The 27,500-nt window shown below is 45.0% G+C and overlaps 1 protein-coding gene across 2 annotated transcripts in view; it reads left to right on the forward strand.

The window, feature by feature from the left end:
- Nucleotides 1–27,500, forward strand: part of plxnb3 (plexin B3) — a 98,704-nt gene that overhangs the window by 43,024 nt on the left and 28,180 nt on the right. For both annotated transcript variants that reach the window (XM_080445278.1, XM_080445279.1), the window contains exons 2-4: nucleotides 8,022–8,458; nucleotides 8,770–9,493; nucleotides 14,073–14,252. In XM_080445278.1, the coding sequence (XP_080301404.1) occupies nucleotides 8,037–8,458; nucleotides 8,770–9,493; nucleotides 14,073–14,252 (1,326 nt within the window). In that variant the 5' untranslated portion in view covers nucleotides 8,022–8,036. The remainder of the gene's footprint in view (nucleotides 1–8,021; nucleotides 8,459–8,769; nucleotides 9,494–14,072; nucleotides 14,253–27,500) is intronic.

Here is a 27,500-nt window from a genome sequence, read left to right on the forward strand (position 1 = left end):
AAATTGATATGTATTTTCGCCCCCCGCCCCCCCACCAAGGACAAACTTTGAGAACCACTGCTGTACAACACCCTACAATGCATCACAGTAGAACACATCACTCTACAAGTGATGTGTTCTACTGACAGGGTGTTGTAGAATCATGTGATCTTTTGATAGGGTGTTGTAGTGTGATGTGTATACTGTATATATAGATTGATGTGGGAGTGATGTGGCAATATACCATTACATACATCCTGTATATAATAGCTTCATAGTAGCAGTGACGTACTGCATGAGCGATACACTGGTATATAGTTTAGTCATGTAGGAGTGATCGTGATGTGTGTGTGTGTGCGTGCTCATCCATTGGTGATGATTTGTATGAATAATTGATGGTGCTGTTTGTACCAACAACTGATGCTTTCCATGTAACGATGTCGCCATGACAACAAATTGGTTTCATGTGGTGATGATGAGAGTACAGTGTGAGGATGATGGAGATAATGATAGTAATTATGGTGATGATGAAGTTGTGTCTGTATTGTTTTCCCTGTAGTCCTGTTACAGTAGCACTCTGTGTGCGCATGTGCGTATGTGTGTGTGTGTGTGTGTATGTATACTCATATTTACATACATGTAGGGTGTCTATAGATTTATATACCGTACATATTTTGCTGTTGGGTGGAAACCTTGTATGTCCAATGCTTTTCAGGAAATGAAAAAAAAAAAACTTGTGTTCCAACTTCCAATAGATCCAATGTAGTTATTATTTATTCACTGGAACTCAGATTATTTATTCACAAGCTCTTGTAATACTTTTCTTTGGTTAAATATTTATAAACCCACAGACAGATTTACCGGTGTCCCTATTATGGCCAAATTTGGCAAATGTTTAAAAAAAAAAAGACGGAAAAAAGGTGAGAATAGCATATCTACAAGCTCACAACACGTTGCATGGCGATCTTGTGAGTTTGTAGATCGGTCGTTTTAGCTACTTCTGTGTGACACTGCTATGCGACAAAGTATAAAGTACAGTCATTCATCATTTATTTAAGAACACAAGAAAATAAACTATCCAAGGTTTCTGCCTGACGGCAACAACATTCATATTCCGTTGTTGTGTTGTATTGTTCTATTCTATTCTTTTGTTATACTGATTCTCTATTGTACTGCAATTTGTAACCTTGTTCTCTATGATTCTCTGTATTTCTAACACTTTCTCCATTTCTCTTTCTTTATTTACCTCACTCTTTCCTCACCCCCCCCCCCGTTCCACCTCTAATATTTTCATCTCTGTTCATTATTTTAATATCTCCTGGCTCTTCTCTCCTACACTCTTTCCTTCTTCCTCTCCCTCCCACCTTCTCCTTTCCTCTCTCTCTCCCTCCATTTAATATTCTAAATGTTTTCATACATTTTCATTCCACCATATGTAAATGAGAGACACTCTGTTCAACATGCATGCACGCACGCACGCACGCACACATGCACACACACACACACACACACACACACACACACACACACACACACACACACACACACACACACACACACACACACACACACACACACACACACACACACACACACACACCACTTGAACACGTGTCAGATTTGCCTGCAGTCACACATCTGACGTCCCTGCTCTACCTCCATATTAACACCCTCTCTCCCGCTCTCTCTCTCTCTCTCTCTCTCTCTCTCTCTCTCTCTCTCTCTCTCTCTCTCTCTCTCTCTCTCTCTCTGCTGACTCTCTCACACTTCACTTCAAAGAGACTAGAAAATCTTGCCTGTGTGTAACTTTCTCCCCAGACTGCTTTGTACAGTACAGGGTCTCTCTCTCTCTCTCTCTCTCTCGCTCTCTCTCGCGCCCTCTCTCTCTCTCGCACGCACGCACACACGCACGCACACGCACACACACACAAAGCTTTGTGCTTCTTAGCAGTATTCTCCCCTCAGTCACCCCCCCCCCCCTTTCTCTCTCTCTCTCTCTCTCTGGGCGCTATTTAAACGGTCAAAAGCACATGGCACAAGCGCAATTTGGGCGTGTACAGCTGCTATTTTGCTAGTTGAACGGCACAGTGATTGTATTTAGTCTCTTAAAATGTGTGTTTTTTAGGTGTAACATGAATGAAACCAAATAAGAGTGTCATCTCCCATTGAGAGCCAGGTGCACCTGGTTCTCAATGCCATTTAATACCATCGGTATTTAATACCATTGGTACTGTATATGACGGATTTGACATGTTGAAGCAAATGGTTTTCTGCTGGTGAAACGTGCATGATCAGTGCACCTGTCCACGTCTTCTGGCTTCACCAGATTGACCCTACAATGGCTTTCTTTTCTCGGCTGAAAACGGCAAGGCGCACGTCTAAAAACGCTTCCAAATGAAAATATTTCAGCTCTCAGCAAGCAGCTTAAAACAATATCACGCGTGAATGCACGAGTGCAAAATAAACGCTCAGCGCCTCATCACGCTGCTGGGGTTCCCAAAATTGCGGCGATCCCTTTATAAACAATGCAAAACATACCCTGCGCCCAGAAGAAAACGTCTTGGTGGACACGCCCCCTAAATGGGAGGTGGACCACCTACAAGGCACATGCAGTTCAGAATCACACCTGTAGTGTGTCCTCATTTATGTCCAAAAAAACATCTGTGATATCTTGACATATCAACTTAATAATGACATGCTCATTCTCTTAGTTAGCTTCATTATTTAAACCATCTATTAAAGCACGACAGTGACACTGTGCTATCCATCTGCATCAGAGCCTTGAATTGGACATGGAAGATCTGGTTGTTACTGCTGTACGTTAAGCAACAAAAGAACAAGAAAACCAGAAGGATATGGGTTCGTGACAATCCTTCAAATTATTAAAATAAATAGCATCTCTCCTCGATGCTGTCCTTCCTCCGTGGTGCTGAAAGACACATTGCAGCGGCTATACCTTTCAACTGTTTTCTTATTCTTATTATTCATTCTAGACCGGCACCGGCCAACTCGGGAACAATGCAAGCTGGAAATACATGCCCCACCCAGTTATGCAATACCCATTGTACCCATTGTCAGAGTACCCGTTGTACCCGTCTGTCTGTCTGTCGGTCTGTATCCCTTTTATGCCCATATATGGAGTTCCGTGTCAGGCATGCCCAAATATGTAGTAGTCTAGGCCAGTCTATGATGTCATATTGATGACATCAGCGTACTTAAGGGCTTATCTGCATTTTTGGGAGATCCCCTGACCCGACAGACTTCCCAGTTCCCACTCAACAGGACCTGAAGCAGATTTTGAAGTCATACAGCATAAAATGACAGCATAAAATGTCCACTTAAAAAATGGTCTGCCGTGCCTGACCATGAAAATGATTTATGCTTTGGGTAAATCCCAGCACGGCAAATTGGCCGGTGCCACCAGGCAGGCACTCCCCCGTCACAATATATGAATAATAATCCCAATGATTACTTTTGGAACCTCAATGATGAGTCTCTCAGTCATGTTGAATGCGAGTGATGTGTTGAATATGATGTCCTGTAAATTCAGGTAGTTTATCTGTTCATGCTGTGTGCAGAGAACCTGCCTCCATGGGTTCTTAATCCGAATAATGCCTCCGGCAGGATTTAGACCAGGTTGTTGTTGGTCTAAAGTGCAATCGCTTTCTGTGCCCTTTAGAACAATTAATGCACCAACAATGCGCCTGACTACACCCTATTTTAAATCCAATATGCCCATGGGCACACAGATAGGCGCAAGTACAGGTGCTACTTACACAATGTGGGCACTGGGCGTGAAAATGATAACTGCCTTGATTGTAATCTAGCAAAGTGTTTTGCGCAGGGTGTAAGATAGGGCCCTCTCTCTTTTTTCCCGCCTCTCTTTCTCTGTCTCTCATTCTCTCTTTGTCTCTTTCTCTTTCTATATCTCTCCCATTCTGTCTGTCTCATCTTCTGCCTGAATTGTCACATCTCATATTAACTCTATCTATTATTGGTGAATGTGAATGTAATATTGATTGAAACAAATATCACAACAAAATATATGATATGTCTAATTGGGTGTGGCCGACAGAACTGATCTGCTGTCTGTTTCTGTGTGTGTGTGTGTCAGCTTCAAAAGGATTCCGTAAAAAAATGTCTTCCTTTTTCAAGCGGCCTTGATGCTTCTGTGTCAGTCTGTTTGTGTGTTGTTTTGTGTGTGTGTTACAAAGACAGCCAGGCAACCAGTGAGCATCCAGAGGGATGGAAAGAGAGAGAGTGAGTGAGAGAGAGAGAGACAGTCTTGCCTCGGGTATCTTCTACACATTAAAGATTCAAGATCAAGATTCAAGATTCTTTATTGTTACATCCCATTATACAAGTATAAGAGAGTAAAATTCTTGGGTTTCAGCTCCTTGACACGGCAGCAACAAGAAAAGCAGCAAAAATAGATAACTAAATACTAAAATACAGTACAATAGCACACTGCACAATGTAAGGTGCCATACATTTATATACAGCAGCACATACACGTATGTGATTTATACACACATACACTACAGTATCTGTCTTGTCTGATATAACGCTTTTTGCAAAGAGAGTTTTCCATCCCTCAGACAGTATGAGGCTGCTTTCATGTGCATGGGGTTACTCGGGTTGGGTTACTCGGATAGTAGTAATCTCTGATTGAGGAAAATAAACAGAATTTAAGGCTTTATTTAGAGAAGGAAAGACTCCCACTGTTACGGCATTTTATGCTTCGGCGTACGACGGTGTCAGGCACCAAAAATAGCCGATCTACAATCCCACAACACGTCGCGTCCGCAACTTATAAAAAATGTATTTCGCACTTTCAGAGCATGTCCGTGGTCATAATGGGTACATAACAGTCGATGCCTGGGGTCCTCCAAAACGGATTGGTTTGTGGAATGGAATGTTTTCATCTTGAGGTACTTTTGTCTATTACAGAAAGAGATAGTGGGCACTTGATGCTGAAGAAAAGCTCCATGGTGTTGTGGCATGCACTGCACTGCATTTGAGATTGCCAATCGGCTGTTAACATTAAGCGTGGCGCATTCAGTTTGCAAGAACCATCAATATTTTAGAATGTAAATAAAAAGCATATATGCCAAATTTTTTAACTGAAGTTAAAGAGTTTAACATGGAAATAAAGCTGATCGGGTCCTCGCGGGTCCATACGGGTAAATCCATTTCATAATTGTTCACGAGGAACAAGTCAATATTCTGGACCCGGATCCTGGCCTCACATTTTCGGTTCCAGGTGGACCCATGCTACCCTCTACAACAGTGATAAGTTAGTAAAGCAATATTACATGAATGCATGTATCACATGCTTCCAAAAAATACAAATTCACCAAAAGCAAAATCACACAACTCATCTACATGTTTTAAAGAGCTCTGGTGACCGTAAACAGTATAGGGTCTTTGATGAGAACTCAAATAAACAACATACAGTATGAACAGTCTGTAACCATAAGAGGCCATTTAAACTGCCTAAAATCTTGCTTTCTCCACGTGGTGTCACTGAGGTACAAGGTGTAGGTGTAGTGCTATAAATGTTTTTGTGTTTAGCCGTGAAGACTACTGGCTGGAAGCAGTTGGCAGTAGCGTACGGTGTATTTGTTTGTTTACTGTTGCAGTAATCAAACACCAGTGGCAGCCTGACCGATAAAGAGAAACAACTGTGGTTGGCATTGAGTGAGCTTACGCACACGTTGATATTCTATTGTTATTTGGATTACTAAAGTTTTTACTGCAAGTAGGCATCCTCAAGAGGCTTTGAAGAAGGTCTCTGAACAAAAGCTTGTTAAAATACTTTTGCACAGGTCTGAGTGGGTTTCTTCAGTAGATGGCCTTAATCACATATTGTGTTGAGAATTTGGGTCACTTTATAAATGTTGCAGACTCGGGCAGCCACAGGCTGGATCAGACAGTGTGATGTTCTCATTTAACCTCTGTGCCATAATTACTTTCTTTCTCATGTTTTAAAGCGTTTATATGTGTCCTATAGTATATGTTTGTTTGGTATATTTTACTATTATGACTTTAAATCTAACTTGTGAAGAGTTTAATGTGATAGCATACACCAAAACCACCAAACTATGAGTCCTAATGCCCGTGCACATTCAACTCAATCATGTCTTCATTCAGAGAGAACGATGGAGGTATTAGGGCATGTCTCCTGGCAGAGTTTTATGCTCTATTGAGTGCACCATTCTAGTATGTTGCTGTTCTTGGATCTGATAGCTGTGCTCCTTACTATCGTTTGATTCTTGTTGCTGGTTGAAGGTCTGTGAAACCTTTTGTTTCAGTCTGTGTGAAACCTTTTGAAACCTTTTGTTTCATTCTGCAACACACCCATCTAAAACTAACTGTCATGCATGTGATATTAACTTCCATGAGGAGAGGAGGTAAGGAAAGGAAATGAGGAGGAGAGGTAAGGAGGCAAGGAAAGGACATATGGAGATGGGGTGAGGAGAGGAGAGGCGATGAGGAGTGGTTCCTTGCTGCGTTGCAGGACGTCAAAGTTTCAGACAAAGAACTGAACTGAACTGAACTGAACTGAACTGACTCAGACCAGACCAGAACAGACCAGTTCAGTTCTTCAGAGGAGGTTTTACTGTAATATGGAGCTTTTAGAAAATCCTCTTTCATCTCCTCACTGCAGAAAGAGAGAGGGAGGGAGGTGGGGGGCAGATTTGCATACTGATATAGTGATATCAGAGACTCACGCCCACGTGTGTATGTATGTGTGCATATTGTGTGTGTGTGTGTGTGTGTGTGTGTGTGTGTGTGTGTGTGTGTGTGTGTGTGTGTGTGTGTGTGTGTGTGTGTGTGTGTGTGTGTGTGTGTGTGTGTGTGTGTGTGTGTGTGTGTGTGTGTGTGTGTGTGTGTATGTGTGTGTGTGTGTGTATACGTACATACATACATATATACATTTTGAATTAATATGCAGAACATACAGTACAGGTGTCTAGTTGTGTACTACTGTGTCACAAAAGTGTACAAAAGCATAGTAATAAGTAATAGTGGTAGTGTAGGAAGGCATGCCATTATTACTATCAGATGCATCCAATAGTGTCTCATATGTATACTCAACTAGTAGCATCTGTTGGCCAAGTAAAGGCACAGATTACCTCCTTTCTTCCTCTGAGTTAAACTTGGGATGGTCTCGATGCCATGCTGGCATGGTGGCTGTATTAATTAATGAACACATTACTTTACTTTGCCATGACAAAGTTTACATACAGTGCAGCATTAGTCATGTCAAATATTTGTTTGTTCAAATGATGGAATGGTCAATGTGTCCTCCAGCAGTCAGTGACTGTGTGAACATGGACGTATGGTGCTTATGATGACCTATCTAGATACTATTTTATATCCATGATCAGCACTCAAGGTATGCCTGTTGTCCTATTCAATTACTCGCCCGATACTAACTGTTGTTTAAATATGTGTTTTCAGCTGGTAGAATAAATAATCACATGTCTGTGACTGTGTAGAAGGACATGTTTCATCTCTTTATCTTACGTCTCTCTGATGAGGTCATGTAAGAGTGCTGTCTTTTCTTCCTTTTATCTCCCTAGGGACCGCTCCAAGGTCCCGCTGTGTGTGTGTTGTGTGCGTGTGTGTGTGTTGTTTATAAGAGCTTGTAACTTCCTGCAGAGAAAAAGATGCACTCCTGTCTGCCCCCTCTCCTCTTCATCTTTTCCTCTCTCTCTTTCTTTTTCTTTCCACTCCATCTTTTGCTCTCTGTCAGCACTGCTGTCGGAATATTCCCCAGGCACTTAGAGAGAGATTGTGTATGTATGTGTTTGTGTGAGTTGAAGGGTCTTTGAAGAACAAAGGAAGGTGTTTGAGCATGAGATGTACAGTTGTGTGTGTGTGTGTGTGTGTGTGTGTGTGTGTGTGTGTGTGTGTGTGTGTGTGTGTGTATCGGTAGCTCTTATTGTTTATACAGGCAGTATACAACATGCATATTAACTCTCTCCTCTCCTCTCACTCCTCTCTCGCTTTATTCTCACTCTCCTCTCCTCCAGGTAAGGGGGGTTACCATGCTCGCCTCCTCCACTCCCCCTCACCTCCTCCCCTTTCCATCCCTCTTCCTCCTCCCCCTGTACCTCCTCCCCCTCTCCCTACCTGCGTCCTCTTCTCCTCCTTCCTCTTCCCCCCCTTTTCTCTCCATTTCTCTGGAGGACGGTGCCCCTTTAAACCACCTCCTATTGGACAAGGTGACTGGTCAGCTGTATGTGGGCGGAGTCAACTTCCTGTACCACCTGTCGCCGGAGCTCCACCTCCTCTCCACCGGGTCCACCGGCCCCCGATTGGACAGTCCAGAGTGTCTGCCTCCCATTGTGCAACGGGACTGTCCGTCAGCCAGAAAAACAGACAACCACAATAAGATTCTCCTGCAGGAAACGACAGGAGGGAACCTGATCTTATGTGGGACTGTCTACCAGGGAACCTGTGAGAGGAGGTAAGACTGTTTGTCTGTCTCTCATGATTTATTTGGGACTTGGATCATCGTCTTAGCCATTTGAACCCCAGCATCCCTGTTCTGGGGGAGACATTCGCCAAAAATAGTAGATCTACTAGCTCACAACCCCGACGTGTTGTGAGCTTGTGGATTGACTATTTTTGACAAAGATATTTGGTGTAGACTGAAAAATGTGGTTCAAGTACATTCTTGCAACTCAAGAGTAGAGGGTTTAAGTGGTTAAATAAAGCCATGACATAATATGAATGTTAAACTAACCTCCAACTCTTCTCTCTTCTCCTCTCCTCTAGGTCTCACTCTAATGTTTCTCAGGTTCTCTATCAGACTGTGAATCCTGTTGATACTCAGTATGTCGCCGCTAATGACCCCCGCGTTTCCACAGTGGCTATCGTCATAACAACCAACGGGCATGGAGGGAGACAGGAGGCGGCGGGTGGGCTGCGGCTGATGCTGGTTGGCCGGGGTTACACCAGCAAAGGTCCCGGAGACATTCCACCAATCACGGCGAGGCGCCTGTCGCCAGTCCCGCCTCCGCGCCTCGCCTTCTCCCAGGAGGAGGAACTCGGGAAGTTAGTGGTGGGAAGTTACTCCGAGTACAACAACCACTTCCTGAAAGCCTTTACCCATAATACCCACGTGTATTTCCTGCTGTTGCGCCGGGACAAGAAGGAGTATAGCAGCTTCATCTCTCGTGTGTGTGAATCCGACCGGAGCTTCTACTCCTACGTCGAGCTTCCCCTCCTGTGCGAGGGCGGGTATAACTTGGCCCAGGGGGCGGGGTTAGGAACTCACCTGGGCAAACCCTCCCTGTTTGTCGCCATGGCAACGGGGCAGGCGTCGACCCCGGTGGCGACGGGTCGCTCGGCGCTGTGCGTTTACGGGATGGAGGAGGTGGACGCCATGATGAGGAGGGCACAGGAAGTGTGCTACACGCAGGCAGGAAGAGGAAGCGATGAACAGGAAGAGGCATACATCGAATACGCTGTGTCATCTAAATGTCTCCGACTGCCCAAGGTACACGCACGCACACACATGCACACGCACACACACGCACTCTCACTCTCACTATTCCTGTTTCAGTGTTACTTTGTGTGTACAGTGTTTGTTTTAGGCTGTGTGTTTTAACAGGTGTTAGAGTTGTGTAAACTGTATACTAACAGTTAGCCAAGTTTAGCAGAATGTGTTTCCTGATGACATCACAAATGCCAGGCAGACAAAGAGTGTCCCAAAGAGTGTCCCGAAATGCTGGAAGTAAAAAAATCCCATTCATTCTCTGCATAGTTATCAACTATGATGTCGTAACAATCAAATGTAGACTCACCACCTCTGTATGCAATCAATCTAGTTTTAAGAAAAACACATTTTATTTGTGATGTCATGGAGAAATACTTCACTAGTACCTACAATCCTAAAGTGTAGTAGAGACATCTCTGATTGGTGGAGCTCGAATTACCCTGGAAGTGTTACCGCCTCGGTGAATATCACCTGAATTTCAGTTACACTAGTTCCCATTGCCCGGAGAGAGGATCGTATTTTGTCGTCGAAAATCACTAAAAGTCGACTACAATATTTTACAACACTATAAAGAAGCAAGCTAAACAACCGTTTGGTTGGAAGCTTTGGAAACGCATGAGCAATGGTTTATGGGATGAATAGTTCCTCACTCTTAAAATATTGTACACAGTCTTGTGCCTTTTTCGCATTTTCCCATTCTTGTGGTGTTAATGGAAACTATTATAGAAGGAGCACAGCTACATTACGTGTATTCACACCTTCACAGCTGGAAAAGGATCATTAATCCATCGTTGACATCAGGAGGAGGAGGATCGTCTCTGATGTCTTAAAGTAGAAATACAAAAAGAACAGTTGATGAAAGTTAATGAAAACAAAAAATAGACAGATGAATCAGTAGGTAAAGACAGTATTAGTTGGGGTCTGTTTCCTTGAGGTGGTGGGTTGCCCACTCCAGGTAGGGAATGAGACCTTACCCCAAGTGAAGGAGTTCAAGTATCTCGGGGTCTTGTTCATGAGTGAGGGGAGGACAGGACGGGAGAGCCGCCAGAGAATTGGAGCAACAGGAGCGGTATTCCGTTCGCTGTACCGCCTGTTGTGAAGAAAAGAGAGCAGAGCCAGAAGGCAAAGCTCCTGATATACCTGTTAGTTCCTACTCTCTCGCCTATGGTCATGAAAATGACCAAAATAACAAGATTGCGGAATCAAGCGGACAATTTTCTCAGGCAGGTGGCTGGCATCTTAACCTATCCCCTTAGGGATAGGGGAAGAAATTCAGTTACCCGGGAGAGACTCGGAGTGGAGCCGCTGCTCCATTACGTGGAAAGGAGACACTTAAAGTGGTTTGGGCATCTAGTACAGATGCCTCCTGGGCGTCTCCCTAGGGAGGTCCTCGGGGCAGCTCCCGCTGGGAGGAGGCCGCGGGGCAGATCATTTCTCTTCCAGTCTTGTCCCTTGTTTTGTTGTTTTTATACTGCTTTGGTCACGTCTTGGCCAGGTCTCACTAAATGAGGGTCTCTAACCTCATTGTGACTCTCCTGGTTAAAAGGTTAACATACATTATGTACAGACCAAGGACCAGATGGTGGGGATTATATCTCCACGCTGGCCTTGGGAACGCTGCATTCAACCATCTACATCACAATGTCTGCTGTTAAGGTCTGTAGTAGCAGCAGCAGCAGCAGCAGCAGCAGTAATAACAGTAGTAGTAGTAGTAGTAGTAGCAGCTGCAGCTGTTGTCATAGTATCACCTACTACTTGTTCAGGTCAAAGTCACATCCAAACTGTTCCCATGTTCCCAGTCTGACCTTAATACCGCCCTGGTCCTGAGTTAAGTGTATTGTATGTGTGTGTGCATGTGTTGAGGAGGATTACAAGTGGTCAGCTGTAAACAGCTGGAGAAATCATCGGACAGCTGTCACTCAAGCTCACACACTGACATGTTGACCTATATTATGATACAGCGATACACACACAAATAAACATGTAAACATGCACATATCTTGCACACACATGTGCACACGTCCGTCTCTCTCTCTCTCTCACACACACACACACACACACACACACGTCACAGACACACACACACACACACACACACACACACACACACACACACACACACACACACACACACACACACACACACACACACACACACACACAATCTCGCAAACGTCTCACACATGTTTACAGCATTCCCGTATATCTGTGTGTGTGTATGTGTGTTAGAGAGAGAGTATATAAGCTGTATTGCTGACAACCAGTCAGTCCTCATACCTCAGCTCACTCCTAATTTCCTGTGTCCCTGTCTAACATCCTGTCCCTCTGTGTAATTTCCTCTGTTTCTTAGCTGCTGTCTTGTTGACTTCAGCTGTCTCTCTATCTCCACCTGTCGGTGGATGATGCTCATTACACCTCCAGCTCAGTGTGCGTTCAGCGTGTTTGTTTGATTGAGTACTTTATTAGCAGTTTGCAAAAAAAAAAGCACAGGAAAGTACAGTTCAATGCAAGGTCTGCTAAGAGGATTTGAAACCCAAGAAAGCCTATGGCTTGTTTCCATTGGGATCCCTTGTACTCAATTCATCGAAAATGTTACTGTACTGCTGTCTGTGTCCTGTCTCATCTCATGTTTCTTTTACTCATAATATTAATAAAAGAAATTAGCTCGGAGCAACAAATACCAGAAGTATTTAAGAGCCCGCAGCAACACACAACCAGTAAAACAAGCTTTATCTCAACGTGTCCCAACAGCTGACACTCTTTTGCACTCACACTCTCTCTCTCTCTCTCTCTCTCTCTCTCTCTCTCTCTCTCTCTCTCTCTCTCTCTCTCTCTCTCTCTCTCTCTCTCTCTCTCTCGCTCTCTCTCTCGCGCTCCCTCCCTCAGTACAATTTCATGAATTACTGAAAACAATGATTTGCTTCTGTTTTGAGTGAAACAGTTAATCGAACTCTTGGAATTAATCGATTATACATCCCTATTTGGGCAAGTTATTATAGGGGAAATGTTTAAACACTTTATGAAAAATTATGTGACGAATAAATGAATAAAAAAGCCAAGTGTTTAATCGATTCGTTGATATGTTAGAAAAAAATTAAACATAAAAAATGTGCTTCTCGTTTATTCGATTAATCGAAAAAGTAATCAATAGAATAATAACAGTAATCGCTAGTTGCAGCCCTCGATTAAGCATTAGAAAAATCTCTGTCCAAGCTTCCACCACACTAGCCTACATTCCATGAGAAGTGTTGTCAGTGGACAATCATTTCTTTCAGGGCCTCTTTGGTACTCTGTGAAGTCCAGATCTTCACTTTGAAAATGTTTTGAGAGAAGGACCACATGCATAAGTACATCCTCCATCGTGTGAAAGAGGGCCACAAAGTTGAACTGTCTCTATATGACAGCTATCAGTAAACCTTTGGCTTCGTCAGAGTCCTGAGTATAGGAGGCAGCCATCATGTACTCCAGTACATACAGTATCTCAGAGCTTGCAGTGATCTATTCTCCACTGACACAGCATTGTGAATTGACAGCCAGCTCACTGCATGTGGCTGGGTGAAATTCAGTTTGGAGCTTATGAAACTCTTTCTGCAATTCATGCAGCTCGTTACTTCTTACAGCAGAGTTACTTGGGGGAAAAAATATAGAAAAAATAAATTGACCTCAATTCCCGCTGAAACTTTTTCACCTGTTGCACAGGTCTGGCTGCCTGCCTGCGTCACTAGCAGCAAGAGCAAGACGATGCGCTGTGTAATGCATCCCTATTCCCTACCATCGCTTGAGTTGAATTCCACTCTGGGTTTTTAACAACACCTTGGCGGCATCCTGTCATAACAGCAGCACCATCGGTACAAGCTGCTGCAAGTGTTTTCCCTCCCATCTGAATTCTTCTCTGTCAGCAAGTGCTTCACATCCTTCAAAATTGGTGTCTGTTCTTCCATCTACAATTTCAGAGATCCTGAACAAAATAGCCTGGTGGTGATGGGGGCACTATAATTAACCACTTGAACCCTCAAGACTTGGTAAACTGGAACTGAGCTGGCTCTCTACACGTTGTGAGCAGATTGGCTATATTTGGCTAATGTTCCCCCCCAGAATATGGATGCTGGGGTTCGAGTGGTTAAAGGTCAACATTTTTAAACTTTGGGAAAGTCTTCAGGTCATCAGGGTGTTTCTCAGTCAGTCAGTTTACCAGTCACTGTGGAGGGACAGATACTCTGACATATACTGTAGCTCTGATCTGTGGTCACATACTCTTTGTCATTTAGTGTTTGTATCCCAATAAGTCAGTGGTTCTCAAACATTTTCATGTCAAGGACCCCCAAATTGATATGTATTTGGTCACGGACCCCCATCTGAAAGGAATGTGTCCCAGGGACCGCCATAAGAGAAGATTTGTGTTACGAATTGTAAACAATTATTCCAAACTTTTCCACAATTGTTTAAAAAATAGCCGATGTTGTAGATAGCCAAAGTATAAAATAGGGTTAAAGTGGTTAAACCCTGGGGGTCCCCGGACCCCACTTTGAGATCCGCTGCAATAAGTGATGTAATTCTCTCTCTCTCGCTCTCTCTCTAGGACTCTCTAACAGACTATCCATGTGGGGGAGAACACACGCCCAGTCCCATAGCCAGTGCCTTGCCCCTCCCTTCTACTCCCACGATTACCGCCTCAACACTGCTCACTGCCGTTACCGCGGCAACGGAGGCGGGGCACACCATCGCCATGCTGGGGGACAAAGAGGGAAGACTGCACAAGGTAACACACACACACACACACACACACACACACACACACACACACACACACACACACACACACACACACACACACACACACACACACACACACACACAATGTACTGTATATACAGTATATAGTTTATATATACCTGTATATAATATGTATTTGTTTATAGTTGTATTGAGGTTGGTTTTGTATTGATGATGGTACAGTATATTGAGGGTGGTGTTATGTTGAGGTTGGTGTTGTATTGAGGATGGTACAGTATATTGAGGTTGGTGTTATGATGAGGTTGGGGTTGTATTGAGGATGGTACAGTATATTGAGGGTGGTGTTATGTTGAGGTTGGCGTTGTATTGTGGATGGTACAGTATATTGAGGGTGGTGTTATGTTGAGGTTGGGGTTGTATTGAGGATGGTACAGTATATTGAGGTTGGTGTTATGTTGAGGTTGGGGTTGCATTGAGGATGGTACAGTATATTGAGGGTGGTGTTATGATGAGGTTGGGGTTGCATTGAGGATGGTACAGTATATTGAGGGTGGTGTTATGATGAGGTTGGGGTTGTATTGTGGATGGTACAGTATATTGAGGGTGGTGTTATGATGAGGTTGGGGTTGTATTGTGGATGGTACAGTATATTGAGGGTGGTGTTATGATGAGGTTGGGGTTGCATTGAGGATGGTACAGTATATTGAGGGTGGTGTTATGATGAGGTTGGGGTTGTATTGTGGATGGTACAGTATATTGAGGGTGGTGTTATGATGAGGTTGGGGTTGCATTGAGGATGGTACAGTATATTGAGGGTGGTGTTATGTTGAGGTTGGCGTTGTATTGTGGATGGTACAGTATATTGAGGGTGGTGTTATGTTGAGGTTGGGGTTGTATTGAGGATGGTACAGTATATTGAGGTTGGTGTTATGTTGAGGTTGGGGTTGTATTGTGGATGGTACAGTATATTGAGGGTGGTGTTATGTTGAGGTTGGGGTTGTATTGAGGATGGTACTGTATGTTGAGGGTGGTGTTATGTTGAGCCTGATTTATTCAGTCAGGTGTTGTGTATTTACAGCTACCTGACTCTGATCTGGGATCTGATTTCAATGCATTTCAGATGTGGTGGTGTCCCGTATGTTTACTTTATGCATTAACAAAAACTCAACACTCTTGCATTAGCGGTTATTGTTTACAGTTGTGTTGTCACTGTCATACTAAAGGTGAAACCCCACCCTGTTGTCTGCACTGTACCACTAATGTGTATAGACCGCCGAAGTCTGACGTCATCTACACATCCTTTGTTTGTCTACCTGGTTTGCAGTTTTCCACCCCCGTTCTGAATCCCATAGACGTATTGAATATCGCGTCAAATAAGAACTGTGTTCCAAAAATAAACACATGACCCCGGCGGGTTGACTCTTATGGATATGAAGCATCAACTGACGGTGAGAAAACGCTAATGTTACTTCCGACGAATTAGTTACATTTTCGCCAGAAACAGACTGTATCAAACATAAGTGACTGACTATCATAAACGATACAGAACCTCCTCCCTGACAATAACGCCGACACGCGGTGTTTATTTTTGGACCACAATTCTTATATGAGACGATTCTAAGATGACCCAATGTTATTCTCCATAGAGAAATTACTTCCGCAAACCTGGGGATGAACGAGTGACGTCAGGACTTCGGTGCTCTATTACCTTTCATATCTACTGTGTTTGTGCAGCTGCTTGCACACAAACACACACGCACACTCACACTCACACTCACACACACACACACACACACACACACACACACACACACACACACACACACACACACACACACACACACACACACACACTCAGAGAGACACACACAGAGAGACACACAACCCCTCCAAGTCTAAGCAGTAATGATGATGCAAGGACTTTTAAATGATTGCGTATATGTGTGCGTGTACGGGGATGTGGGAGTTGTACAAGGTCATTAGTCTTAGATAGAAAGAAGAAGATAGACACTTTTCCTGAGCCTGCTGTATCTGGACCCAATTCTCTAGTCCGTTTGCCAGATGGTAACAGAGCTAACAGTCCATCGCTGAGGTGACTGGGATCATCGGGGCTAATCCTAACGGTTTTCTGATCTATTCTGTTGCTATATCAGTGGTCCTCAAACTTTTTCATGTCAAGGACCCCCAACATTATATGTATTTGGCCGCCAACCCCCCCATCTCAAAATACTTTGCGCCAGGTTTCCCCAGAAGCAAAGATTTGAGATAAAAATGTTGGCTTTAAATATATATACAGATTTTCAAAAATAGCAGATCTAAAGCTCATAAAGCTATGAGCTTGTATATCTGCTATTTTTTGAAAAATCGTGACACACACAGTCACACACTCATATAGCTAAAATCTAAAATGACACAGATGCTTTCCCGGTTTTAATGGTTTAACCACCCTCTGTAGAGCCTGGATTATCTTCTGTACCAGACAGTGATGCAGCCGGTCAGATTACTCTTGACGGTGCACCTGTAGAAGTTGTAAAGTTACAGAACCTCTACAGTCTGTGGAGGAAGAAGAGCCACTCTGTGCCCAGTTCAGTGCACGCCGTCGCCTACTCTCTCCATTGTAGACCTTTTGATAGGAATGGGGGTGCAGCTGGGGGTACAGCTTCCTGTAGTGGCATGCTGACATCGACATGGAGGTTGTTATCCTGGCACCACAATGTCAGGGCTTCCACTTCTTGTCTGTAGGCAGTTATGGAATCGGATCACTGCCAATACTCCTAACTTCAAATAAAGGTTTCAGAACCTTGAAAACCTTTTTTGCAAGACTGAAAACTCGTTTCGAATCTCTGAAAAAAGTGTTGAATCTCTGAAAAAAGTGTTGAATCTCTGAAAAAAGTGTTGATAGGCCAAAAAAAAATTTCAAAACTCTGAACAAATATTTTACAGTGTTTCGCCAACACATTTTCAGAGTTTCAAATTTGTCACAAACACACTTTCAGAATATGCATTTTGGCACTGTTCTCCCTGGGTATTATTTTGTTTTACATGTGTGAAACCTTGTAAACTCCTGACTTAAAATAAAGGGTTCAAAAGGCTTGAAAATAATTTCAAGACTGAGAACTGGTTTTGAATCTTTGAAAAAAGTGTTGATAGGCTGAAAGTGTTTCTCAAATCCTTGCAAACACATTTTACAGTGTTTCGTCAACACCTTTTCAGAGTTTCAAATTGGTCACAAACACACTTTCAGAATATGCATTTTGGCACTGTTCTCCTTGGGTATTATTTTGTTTTCCATGTTAGAAACCTTTTAAATGGGAATCGTTTTTGAAACTAGCAACTTTATTGTTGAAAGACTGAAAAAAAAATCAATGGTTAAACTTTATTTTGAAACTGTGATTTAGCGTCACACACACAGCAGCACATTCTCCTCAAATCTCTGAACACACACACACACACACACGCGCGCGCACGCACACACAGCAGCAGCGGCGGCAGAGGCATGCCATAAGTGTTGAAACTCTGAAACTGCTACTCGAAACCTCGCAAGGAGGCGGGGGGGAGCGGAGGCGGGACCAGAGGCGGGGCCGTTTGAAGTCCATTCCATTCGCTCCAAATGACACACTTCAGTTTTATTCATGGTTTACACAGGAAATAATGAACTGATTACAATAATGTAAATTCTCTCAAATCAGTAACAGGTAGGTGATACATATGCCCATCAAATATGGTTTTATTGAAAGGCAATCCAGGTACCAACATTCGGGGAATATCTGACGGCTTGGAGCGCCTCAGTGCGGCTGCAGAGTTCATCTTGGAATTTGTCATTACAATTTTACTGTAATCCACATTCCTAAACCCCCCCACTCCTACACCCCCCCCCCAAAGGGACCCCCCCCGAACCCCCCCCCCCCCCCCCCCTGGCCCAAGGGGTCACTCATAATAATTCTATATCAGCATATTTTGTGCATTCAAACAGAACAGTTGAGATTTCATTTGGCCAGATCTCTGGCAATTGTACTTGAATTCTTATAATTTTAATGTTTATATGGTCTTTCAAGTTTATATTTTCATTTGGTATCAGTCATGAATTTATTAGAATGTATTAGAATTCATTTTCTCTATTGATATCAAGCCGGATTTTTCCACGTGCGCAAGTGCATGCTGTAACATAATAATACACAACGTGTACTGTACATATATATAGCCCACTGTAGGCTAACATTTTTGGGGGTTTTAGCTATGGACCCTCAAGCTCCAAGCTCCACCTTAGCGCCGCTAATGGAGCGGTTTCAGAAAAGAAAAATGAAAAAAATTAAACCGAAAAAAAGGTGTGTCTGTCTGTCTGTCTATCTATAAATCTATCTAAATATCTATCTATCTATCTATCAAACTATCTATCTCCAGCATGTTGTTCAACAAATAGCAGATCTACAAGCTCACAACAACTGTTATTGTGAGCTTATCTGCTATTTTCAAATAGCGTATGTATAAAATACGTCTGAATTGGTTAGTGATTCATAATATAATCATTTATATCTGCGAAGTGTAGGATTATTGTAATTATTATTATTATATCACAATTAAAGTAAGCGCATCGGTTAGTGTGATTAGGTCGGTCTGTCTGTCTGTCTGTCTGTCTGTCTGTCTGTCTGTGTATATCTATCTATGTATCTTGTAGATCGGTCTGTCTGTCTGTCTGTCTGTCTGTCTGTCTGTCTGTCTGCCTGTCTGCCTGTCTGCCTGTCCGTCTGTCTATCTAACTATCTATCTCCAGCAATATGTACCACTTGCCTACAGCTGCCCCCCCCCCCCCCCCCCCCCAATAAATAATATCAGTCCAGTAATGACAGCCCCAGATGTAAGCTCCCAACGCGGTGATTAGCAACACGTTGTTCAACAAATAGCAGATCTACAAGCTCGGTTACTGTGAGCTTGTAGATCTGCTATTTTCAAATAGCGTATGTATAAAATAGGTCTGAAGTGGTTAGTGTATGGTTCATAATATAATAATTTATATCAGACAGACAGACAGACAGACAGACAGACTGGTTCAGTCCATTAATGTTGTATTCAGAATAATAAAACAAAATATATATATTATTATTATTATTATTATCATCATTATTATTACCCTTATTATTATTACCCTTATTATTATTATTATTATTACCCATATTAATATTATTACTACAACTTGTTATATCCACATAATAAGGCACGCTACTAGAAGGGTGAGCTTTATAGGTCCATCTTTACTGGGTAACAAACATGTACGCTGGCAACGCACGTTACAAGCCGGTACAACAACAGAGCAGTCACACTTTACGGTCTAGTGTCGTAAACACAACGGTACACTCATACACAACATTTCCCCCCCCCATAGAAAACCATGAAACACAACCCCACCCCCCCAATGTCTTATGCATTCAGAAATTGGTAACATAGTCCTTGAGGTAATCTGGTCGAGCCCGGTCTCGAACTGGCCGTGCCACGGGCACCACCGGGTGGTCATTAGGTGCCGGAGGGCGCACCACCACCGGGTGGTCATCAGGTGCCACAGGGCGCACCGGGGGCAAGTCCATATCACCTGCTGTAAACTCAAAGTCAGTATTAGCCCACATACCTGCGGCAGCAGGCGGTGTAACAGGCATGGCAGCCTCCGGCCCCACGACAGCAGGTGGTGGCACTCGCCGAATGCGCCTGGCATGCCAGCGTGACCCATCGGACAGGCGGAAAGTGGCAGGCCCCAGCTGGTCGGTTATCTGCATAGGCGTGGACCAGAAAGACTGCAGCTTGTGGCCCCTGTGAGGGCGGCGGACGCGGACCCAGTCCAGGGCCGCGAACGATGGAGTCTTCACCCTCCGTGTCCTGTCGAAACGCTGCTTCATCTGACGCTGCCGGTGGCGGACTCTGTTGCGCCCTCGAGCTGAAGGTGGCACCATCACGGAAGCCCTCAGTCGATCCAAAGGCAGCTGCAGCTCCCGTCCCAACATGAGGAATGCTGGGGAGCAACCGGTAGTGGAATGCTGTGAGGCTCTGTAGTGCAGAAGCGTGCAGCGAAGAGCTGTAGAGAAGGAGAAGCCATCTGCCAGGTGAGCTCTGATGCCATTCTTCAGTGTCTGGTTAAATCTTTCCACCCCCCCGTTGGCCTCAGGGTGGTAGAATGATGTACGGACGTGCTTTATGCCCTTGTCCTCCAGGAAGGCAGCAAACTCCGCAGAGATAAACTGGGGGCCATTATCCGTCATGATGGCCGTAGGGTGCCCCCAGCGGGAGAAGAGCAAGTCCAGGAACTCAGTCACCACGCGGGTGGTAACAGTCCCCGTGGAGAGCACCTCAGGCCACTTGGAATGAAGGTCGTACACCACCACCATGAAACGCTGGTGGTGTGGGACTGCATGAAGCTCCCCGCAGATGTAGAGCTGGAGGTGCTCCCAGGGCTTGTCAGGCCAATGCAGCGGTTGCAGCGGCGGCGGGGCGGGTGGGCCGGTTTTTCCACTGAGAAGGCAAGCTGTACAGTCCCTCACTAAGGCCTTGATGTCTCTGTCAATGCCAGGCCACCACACCAGGTCACGACAGCGCTGCTTCACCCTCACAATGCCCAGATGACCCTCGTGGGCCATGGTCAAGATACATGGTCTTAGGCAGTCAGGCACCACGGTGCAGAGGCCGCGGGCTATGCAGACGTCATTCCAGCAGGACAGCTCGTCCTTGACCCGGTGAAAGGGAACCAGCTGGTCTGGGACCTTAGCGGGCCACCCCGAGCGGATAAAAGTGCGGAGCTGGGAGAGCACCGGGTCCTGTTCCGAGGCTGTCTGGAGCTCTTGGAGTGAGACTGTAGGCTGGAGTGGAGAGTGGAGCATCTGGATGAGGCCCTGCTCAGCGGAGTCAGGACCAGGATCTGGAGAAGGGCCGGGGGTTGCCCGTGACAGTAGGTCTGCTACTACGTTGTCACGACCTGGAGTGAATTGCAGGCTGAAGTTATACTGCTGGAGCCGCTCCGACCAGCGATGGATCCTGAGTGGCCTATGCCCTGTGCCAGACGTTGCGAGCAGAGCCGTGAGGGCCTGGTGATCCGTCCGCAGTGTGAAGGAACGGCCATACAAGTACATATGCCAACGCTCGCTCGCTCAGATGCAAGCCAAGGCCTCCCGTTCCCCCACTGAGTACTTTTGTTCTGCTGAGTTAGAGCCCGAGAGGCAAAAGCGATGGGCCGCTCAACGCCAGCATGGATCTGGGACAGCACAGCCCCCAGCGCTGGAGGCGTCACAGGTGAGGAGTGTGGGGCTTGCGAGGTCGAAGTGTGCGAGCAAGGGTAGCGAGGTGAGCTGGACTTTGAGCTGCTGGACGGCGTCTGAACAGGCGGGGGTCCAAACCCATGGTGCGTCCTTCTTCAACAGCTCGCGCAGCGGGCTGTGGTGGCCGAATACTGAGGGAGAAAACGTAAGTAGTAGGCTGTCATTCCGAGGAACGAGGCCACTTGGGCTGGACAGGCAGGCTCAGGGAGGCGTAGCACAGCCTCCACATTAGACTGGAGTGGACGGAGCCCCTTGGCATTCAGGCGGAACCCCACAAACTCTATCTCAGGCACGGCGAAGACACATTTGTCCCCGTTCAGAGTGAGGTGCTGGCTGGCGAGGACTCGGCGAAGGCGCTCGTCGTGGGCAGCAGGCGTTGAGCCATGAACCACAATGTCAATCAAATAGATCGCTACCCCAGGGATGCCTGCTAGTATGGTGGCCATGATTTTCTGGAAACAGCTGGGGGCCGAGCTGGGTCCGAAAGGCATCCTCGTGTATCGAAACACCCCCATGTGTGTGACAAAGGCGGTGAGACTCCGGCTGTCAGGGTGTAGAGGAACCTGCAGATAGCCCTGCCGAAGATCCAGCTTTGTGAATATGGTAGAACCATGGAACTGTGTGGTCAGTTCCTCCGCTGTAGGCAACGGGTACTTGTCGGGGATGACTGCCTTGTTAACTGCCTTGAGATCAATGCACAGGCGCAGCTTCCCTGTCTTCTTCCGCACAGCCACCAGATTCGAGATCCATGGTGCCGCGTTGACTGGCTCAATTATGCCTGCCTCCAAGAGGTTGTTGAGCTCTCCAGCCACCTCGTCGCGCAGGGCAAGAGGAACGCGTCGCAGGGGCTGGATGACAGGGTGTACATCAGGGTTGAGGAGGGGCTGGTGGTTAAAGGCAGTGAGGCAACCCAGCCCAGCGAACAGTCCAGGCCATTGTTGGGGCCACAGTGAATCAACATGGTGGATAGTGAGCCCACTGTAATCCATGAGCACAAAACCTAGGTCAGTGAACAAGTCCAGGCCCATGAGGTTAGCACCGTGGCTTGCCACTTGGAATGTGAAAGAGGAAACAGTCTTAGTGCCATAGCGCACCGCGGAGCTGAAGGTGCCCACAATGTTAATTTTGGAATTACCATAACCCTTGAGGGGCACTTTGGACAGCGCAGCAAGCGTGTGGTGTGGGAAAAATTGTGTGACTGTAGCCGCATTCAAGAGGGACGCGTTAGCCCCAGTGTCGAGCAGTAACGGCAGGCACACGCCATCAAGCTCCACAGTACACACCTTGAACGGCCGGCGAGCAGCACTCACAGAGTGTATAGTAGTCGTGGGTGCAGGGTCAGTAGCTGAGAAAGGCTGCCGTGGGGTGGTGGCCGGGGCAGAACGGCAAACCTTGGAAAAATGGTTTTGTTTACCACAACGTTGGCAACGCTGGCCCCTGGCGGGACAGTTTTGGGCTCTGGAAGCATGTGATGATGAGCCGCAGTTACTGCAGCGCTGACCTGGGGGGCGCTGTCGTCCAGCATAGTTTATGTGGGAAGCGTCCTGGAGAGGATCAGGGCTAGCTGAACGCGATGGGGACTCGACCTGCTGTGCTGTGAGTGCAGGCAGTGGAGATGAGGCGCAAGCCAATTGCCTGGCAAACCCCTCTGCTGTCTCAAGTTGAAAAGCTATTTCCACAGCCTTATGGAGAGTCAGATCATCTGGGGACATTATCAATTTCTCACGAACCTTTGGGTTGTTTGTGTGCTCGGCTAGCTGGTCTCTAATCATTTCGTCCTGTAATGCTTCAAACTTGCACAGGCTGGCCAAACCCCTCAGATCGGCCACATATTGGTGAACTGACTCACCCGCACGTTGTCGGCGCTGGCGAAACAAAATCCTACGGAGGATAACGCTTTGTGGGGCTGCAAAATGTCCAGACAGTAATGTGACACAGTCTGCATATTTTTCGGCGGTCCCAAGAGTGGTGAATATCCGCTGTCCTTCTGTGCCCAGGCAGTGGATTAAGATGGCCCTTTTCCGTGCATCGCTTACGTCCGTGAGTCCCAGAGCCGTGATGTAGGTCTCGAACGACCCCAGCCGGCGAGTCCATGGTACAGGAGGCTCGCCCGGGAACGATAAGAAAGCGGGAGGCGGTGAGAAAGTCATCTCCATCCTCGTCGTCAATGTTATATCCACATAATAAGGCACGCTACTAGAAGGGTGAGCTTTATAGGTCCGTCTTTACTGGGTAACAAACATGTACGCTGGCAACGCACGTTACAAGCCGGTACAACAACAGAGCAGTCACACTTTACGGTCTAGTGTCGTAAACACAACGGTACACTCATACACAACACAACTACTATTACGCTATTGTTATTATTATTATTATTATTATTATTATTATTATTATTATTATTATTATTATTATTACTATTATTATTATTATTATTATTACATTAATGTTGATGTTCTGTCACAGCTCACTGTTGCGCGCACGTTGATTGACGGGTCAGGGTCAGTAATCATCACGTATAGGCCTACTCAGAGACGCTCACATGCTGCAGGTTTCTCAGATGTTTTCTCGTTAATTAACCCACTTGTCACATCTCACATGAATAGTATACGCATCAGACAGACAGACAGACAGACAGACAGACCCAGACCCAATCACACTAACCGATGCGCTTACTTTAATTGTAATATAATAATAATAATTATAATAATCCTACACTTCGCAGATATAAATGATTATATTATGAATCACTAACCAATTCAGACATATTTTATACATACGCTATTTGAAAATAGCAGATAAGCTCACAATAACAGTTGTTGTGAGCTTGTAGATCTGCTATTTGTTGAACAACATGCTGGAGATAGATAGTTTGATAGATAGATAGATAGATATTTAAATAGATTTATAGACAGACAGACAGACAGACAGGCCTTTTTTTCGGTTTAATTTTTTTCATTTTTCTTTTCTGAAACCGCTCCATTAGCGGCGCCAAGGTGGAGCTTAGAGCTTGGGGGTCCATAGCTAAAACCCCCAAAAATGTTAGCCTAGTGGGCTATATATATAGTACACGTTGTGTATTATTATGTTACAGCATGCACTTGCGCACGTGGAAAAATCCGGCTTGATATCAATAGAGAAAATGAATTCTAATACATTCTAATAAATTCATGACTGATACCAAATGAAAATATAAACTTGAAAGACCATATAAACATTAAAATTATAAGAATTCAAGTACAATTGCCAGAGATCTGGCCAAATGAAATCTCAACTGTTCTGTTTGAATGCACAAAATATGCTGATATAGAATTATTATGAGTGACCCCTTGGGCCAGGGGGGGGGGGGGGGTTCGGGGGGGGTCCCTTTGGGGGGGGGGGGGGGTGTAGGAGTGGGGGGGTTTAGGAATGTGGATTACAGTAAAATTGTAATGACAAATTCCAAGATGAACTCTGCAGCCGCACTGAGGCGCTCCAAGCCGTCAGATATTCCCCGAATGTTGGTACCTGGATTGCCTTTCAATAAAACCATATTTGATGGGCATATGTATCACCTACCTGTTACTGATTTGAGAGAATTTACATTATTGTAATCAGTTCATTATTTCCTGTGTAAACCATGAATAAAACTGAAGTGTGTCATTTGGAGCGAATGGAATGGACTTCAAACGGCCCCGCCTCTGGTCCCGCCTCCGCTCCCCCCCGCCTCCCTGCGAGGTTTCGAGTAGCAGTTTCAGAGTTTCAACACTTATGGCATGCCTCTGCCGCCGCTGCTGCTGTGTGTGCGTGCGCGCGCGCGTGTGTGTGTGTGTGTTCAGAGATTTGACGAGAATGTGCTGCTGTGTGTGTGACGCTAAATCACAGTTTCAAAATAAAGTTTAACCATTGATTTTTTTTTCAGTCTTTCAACAATAAAGTTGCTAGTTTCAAAAACGATTCCCATTTAAAAGGTTTCTAACATGGAAAACAAAATAATACCCAAGGAGAACAGTGTCAAAATGCATATTCTGAAAGTGTGTTTGTGACCAATTTGAAACTCTGAAAAGGTGTTGACGAAACACTGTAAAATGTGTTTGCAAGGATTTGAGAAACACTTTCAGCCTATCAACACTTTTTTCAAAGATTCAAAACCAGTTCTCAGTCTTGAAATTATTTTCAAGCCTTTTGAACCCTTTATTTTAAGTCAGGAGTTTACAAGGTTTCACACATGTAAAACAAAATAATACCCAGGGAGAACAGTGCCAAAATGCATATTCTGAAAGTGTGTTTGTGACAAATTTGAAACTCTGAAAATGTGTTGGCGAAACACTGTAAAATATTTGTTCAGAGTTTTGGAAAAAAAATTCGGCCTATCAACACTTTTTTCAGAGATTCAACACTTTTTTTCAGAGATTCAACACTTTTTTCAGAGATTCGAAACGAGTTTTCAGTCTTGCAAAAAAGGTTTTCAAGGTTCTGAAACCTTTATTTGAAGTTAGGAGTATTGGCAGTGATCCGATTCCATAGGCAGTCATCATCATTTGCTGTAATCAGGCAGATGATGGTGGTGTCGTCAGTAAACTATCATTGTGTTTGAGCTGAATATGGCAGTGGCCATGTAGTCATGAGTCAACAAGGAGTATAGGAGGATACTGAGCACATAGCCCTGGGGGCCCTCAGTATGGAGGAGGTGCTGGTGCCAGTCTACACCACTGCCGTGTTGAGTCCAAGGTCTCTGAGCTTGGTGACAAGATTAGAGGGTGCAATGGTGTTGTAACGCTGAGCTGCAGTCAGTGAACAGCACTCTCCTCAGTTCCAGGGAGAGGGTGGCAATGGTATCGAGGCTGAGGGTCTGTTGACTTGTTTTGTCTGTAGGCAGATTCTAGCGCATTTAAAATGGGATAGACACCCTCATTCTCGGCCGATACCGACAATAAGCCGACCTACTTACGTACTTGGGTTAAGTATGGGTAGAGTATTCATCATAGTGTGTCACTGGGTCGGAAATTGCAGACACGCAGTCTAACTCCTAATTCAAACTTGGTTGCGTCACCATAAATAGTGATCTAACACGAGTCAACGCGATGCGGTGTGAGCTTGTAGATCAGCTATTTTTGGTGCACAACACTGGCACACAACTGAGTATAAATCACCCTTAAAAGAACCAGGCTGCCCATCAGCATGTTTTTCAATAACAAAAACCAACTAGACGCGTCACAATTCTGGGAAATTGCAAAGTGTGGTTGCGCCGACGCCGGTCGCGGCCGCCGGGACTCGAGGAATACGCTGGGAGGAATACCGTCGGAGGCTGTGCCAATTACATTGTTACGTAACTCATGAGATCACTTGCGTTTCAGTTTGAGAGGATTGATCCCCCCAAAATCATGTTTTTGCATCAAACGGTTACATTTTGCGCATTTGTGGCGCCCCCTATGGATCAAAGTGGAAATGCTTTTGGGGATTTGTTGAGTAAACCACCCTTGACATGTGATTCAAATTTGGGATTGACTGGAAGTTTCGTGCCTGATTTTTGGCATTTTTGGTAAAACGGGCCCCTCCCGCTAACTTTGGAAGCCATTTACGGACGAACGGTATGGACTATAAAAATTTCGCTTGGAGATGTTTATCGCATGGGTCCAGAGATCATGTGTACCGATTCTTGGGAAATTTGGACAAAATATGTGGGAGGAGGAGCTAAAAGTGTGTTTTGAAGAAAATTCAAAATGGCGGAATATTTATCCAAACGCATATGGGCGTGGCCTATATGGGGAGTTGCGTCATGACCCAAGGAATCCAGGGGGTTTACGGTTTCTGAGAAAAAATTCTTGAATTTCAGTTTTTTCATTTTCCCATTAAAGTGGATGGGGAAATTTTATGCACTAATAAATCAATATCAATTAAACTATGTAACCAATCTCTTAGCAAAGTACAAGCGCACAATTCCCGGTAAAGCCGGTCATTTTGACATATGGCACTAAATTGGGGAATAAAAACTGTGG

The sequence above is a fragment of the Gymnoscopelus braueri genome (assembly GCF_963280865.1).
Source record: "Gymnoscopelus braueri genome assembly, chromosome: 12".
NCBI classification, from domain to species: Eukaryota; Metazoa; Chordata; class Actinopteri; order Myctophiformes; family Myctophidae; genus Gymnoscopelus; species Gymnoscopelus braueri.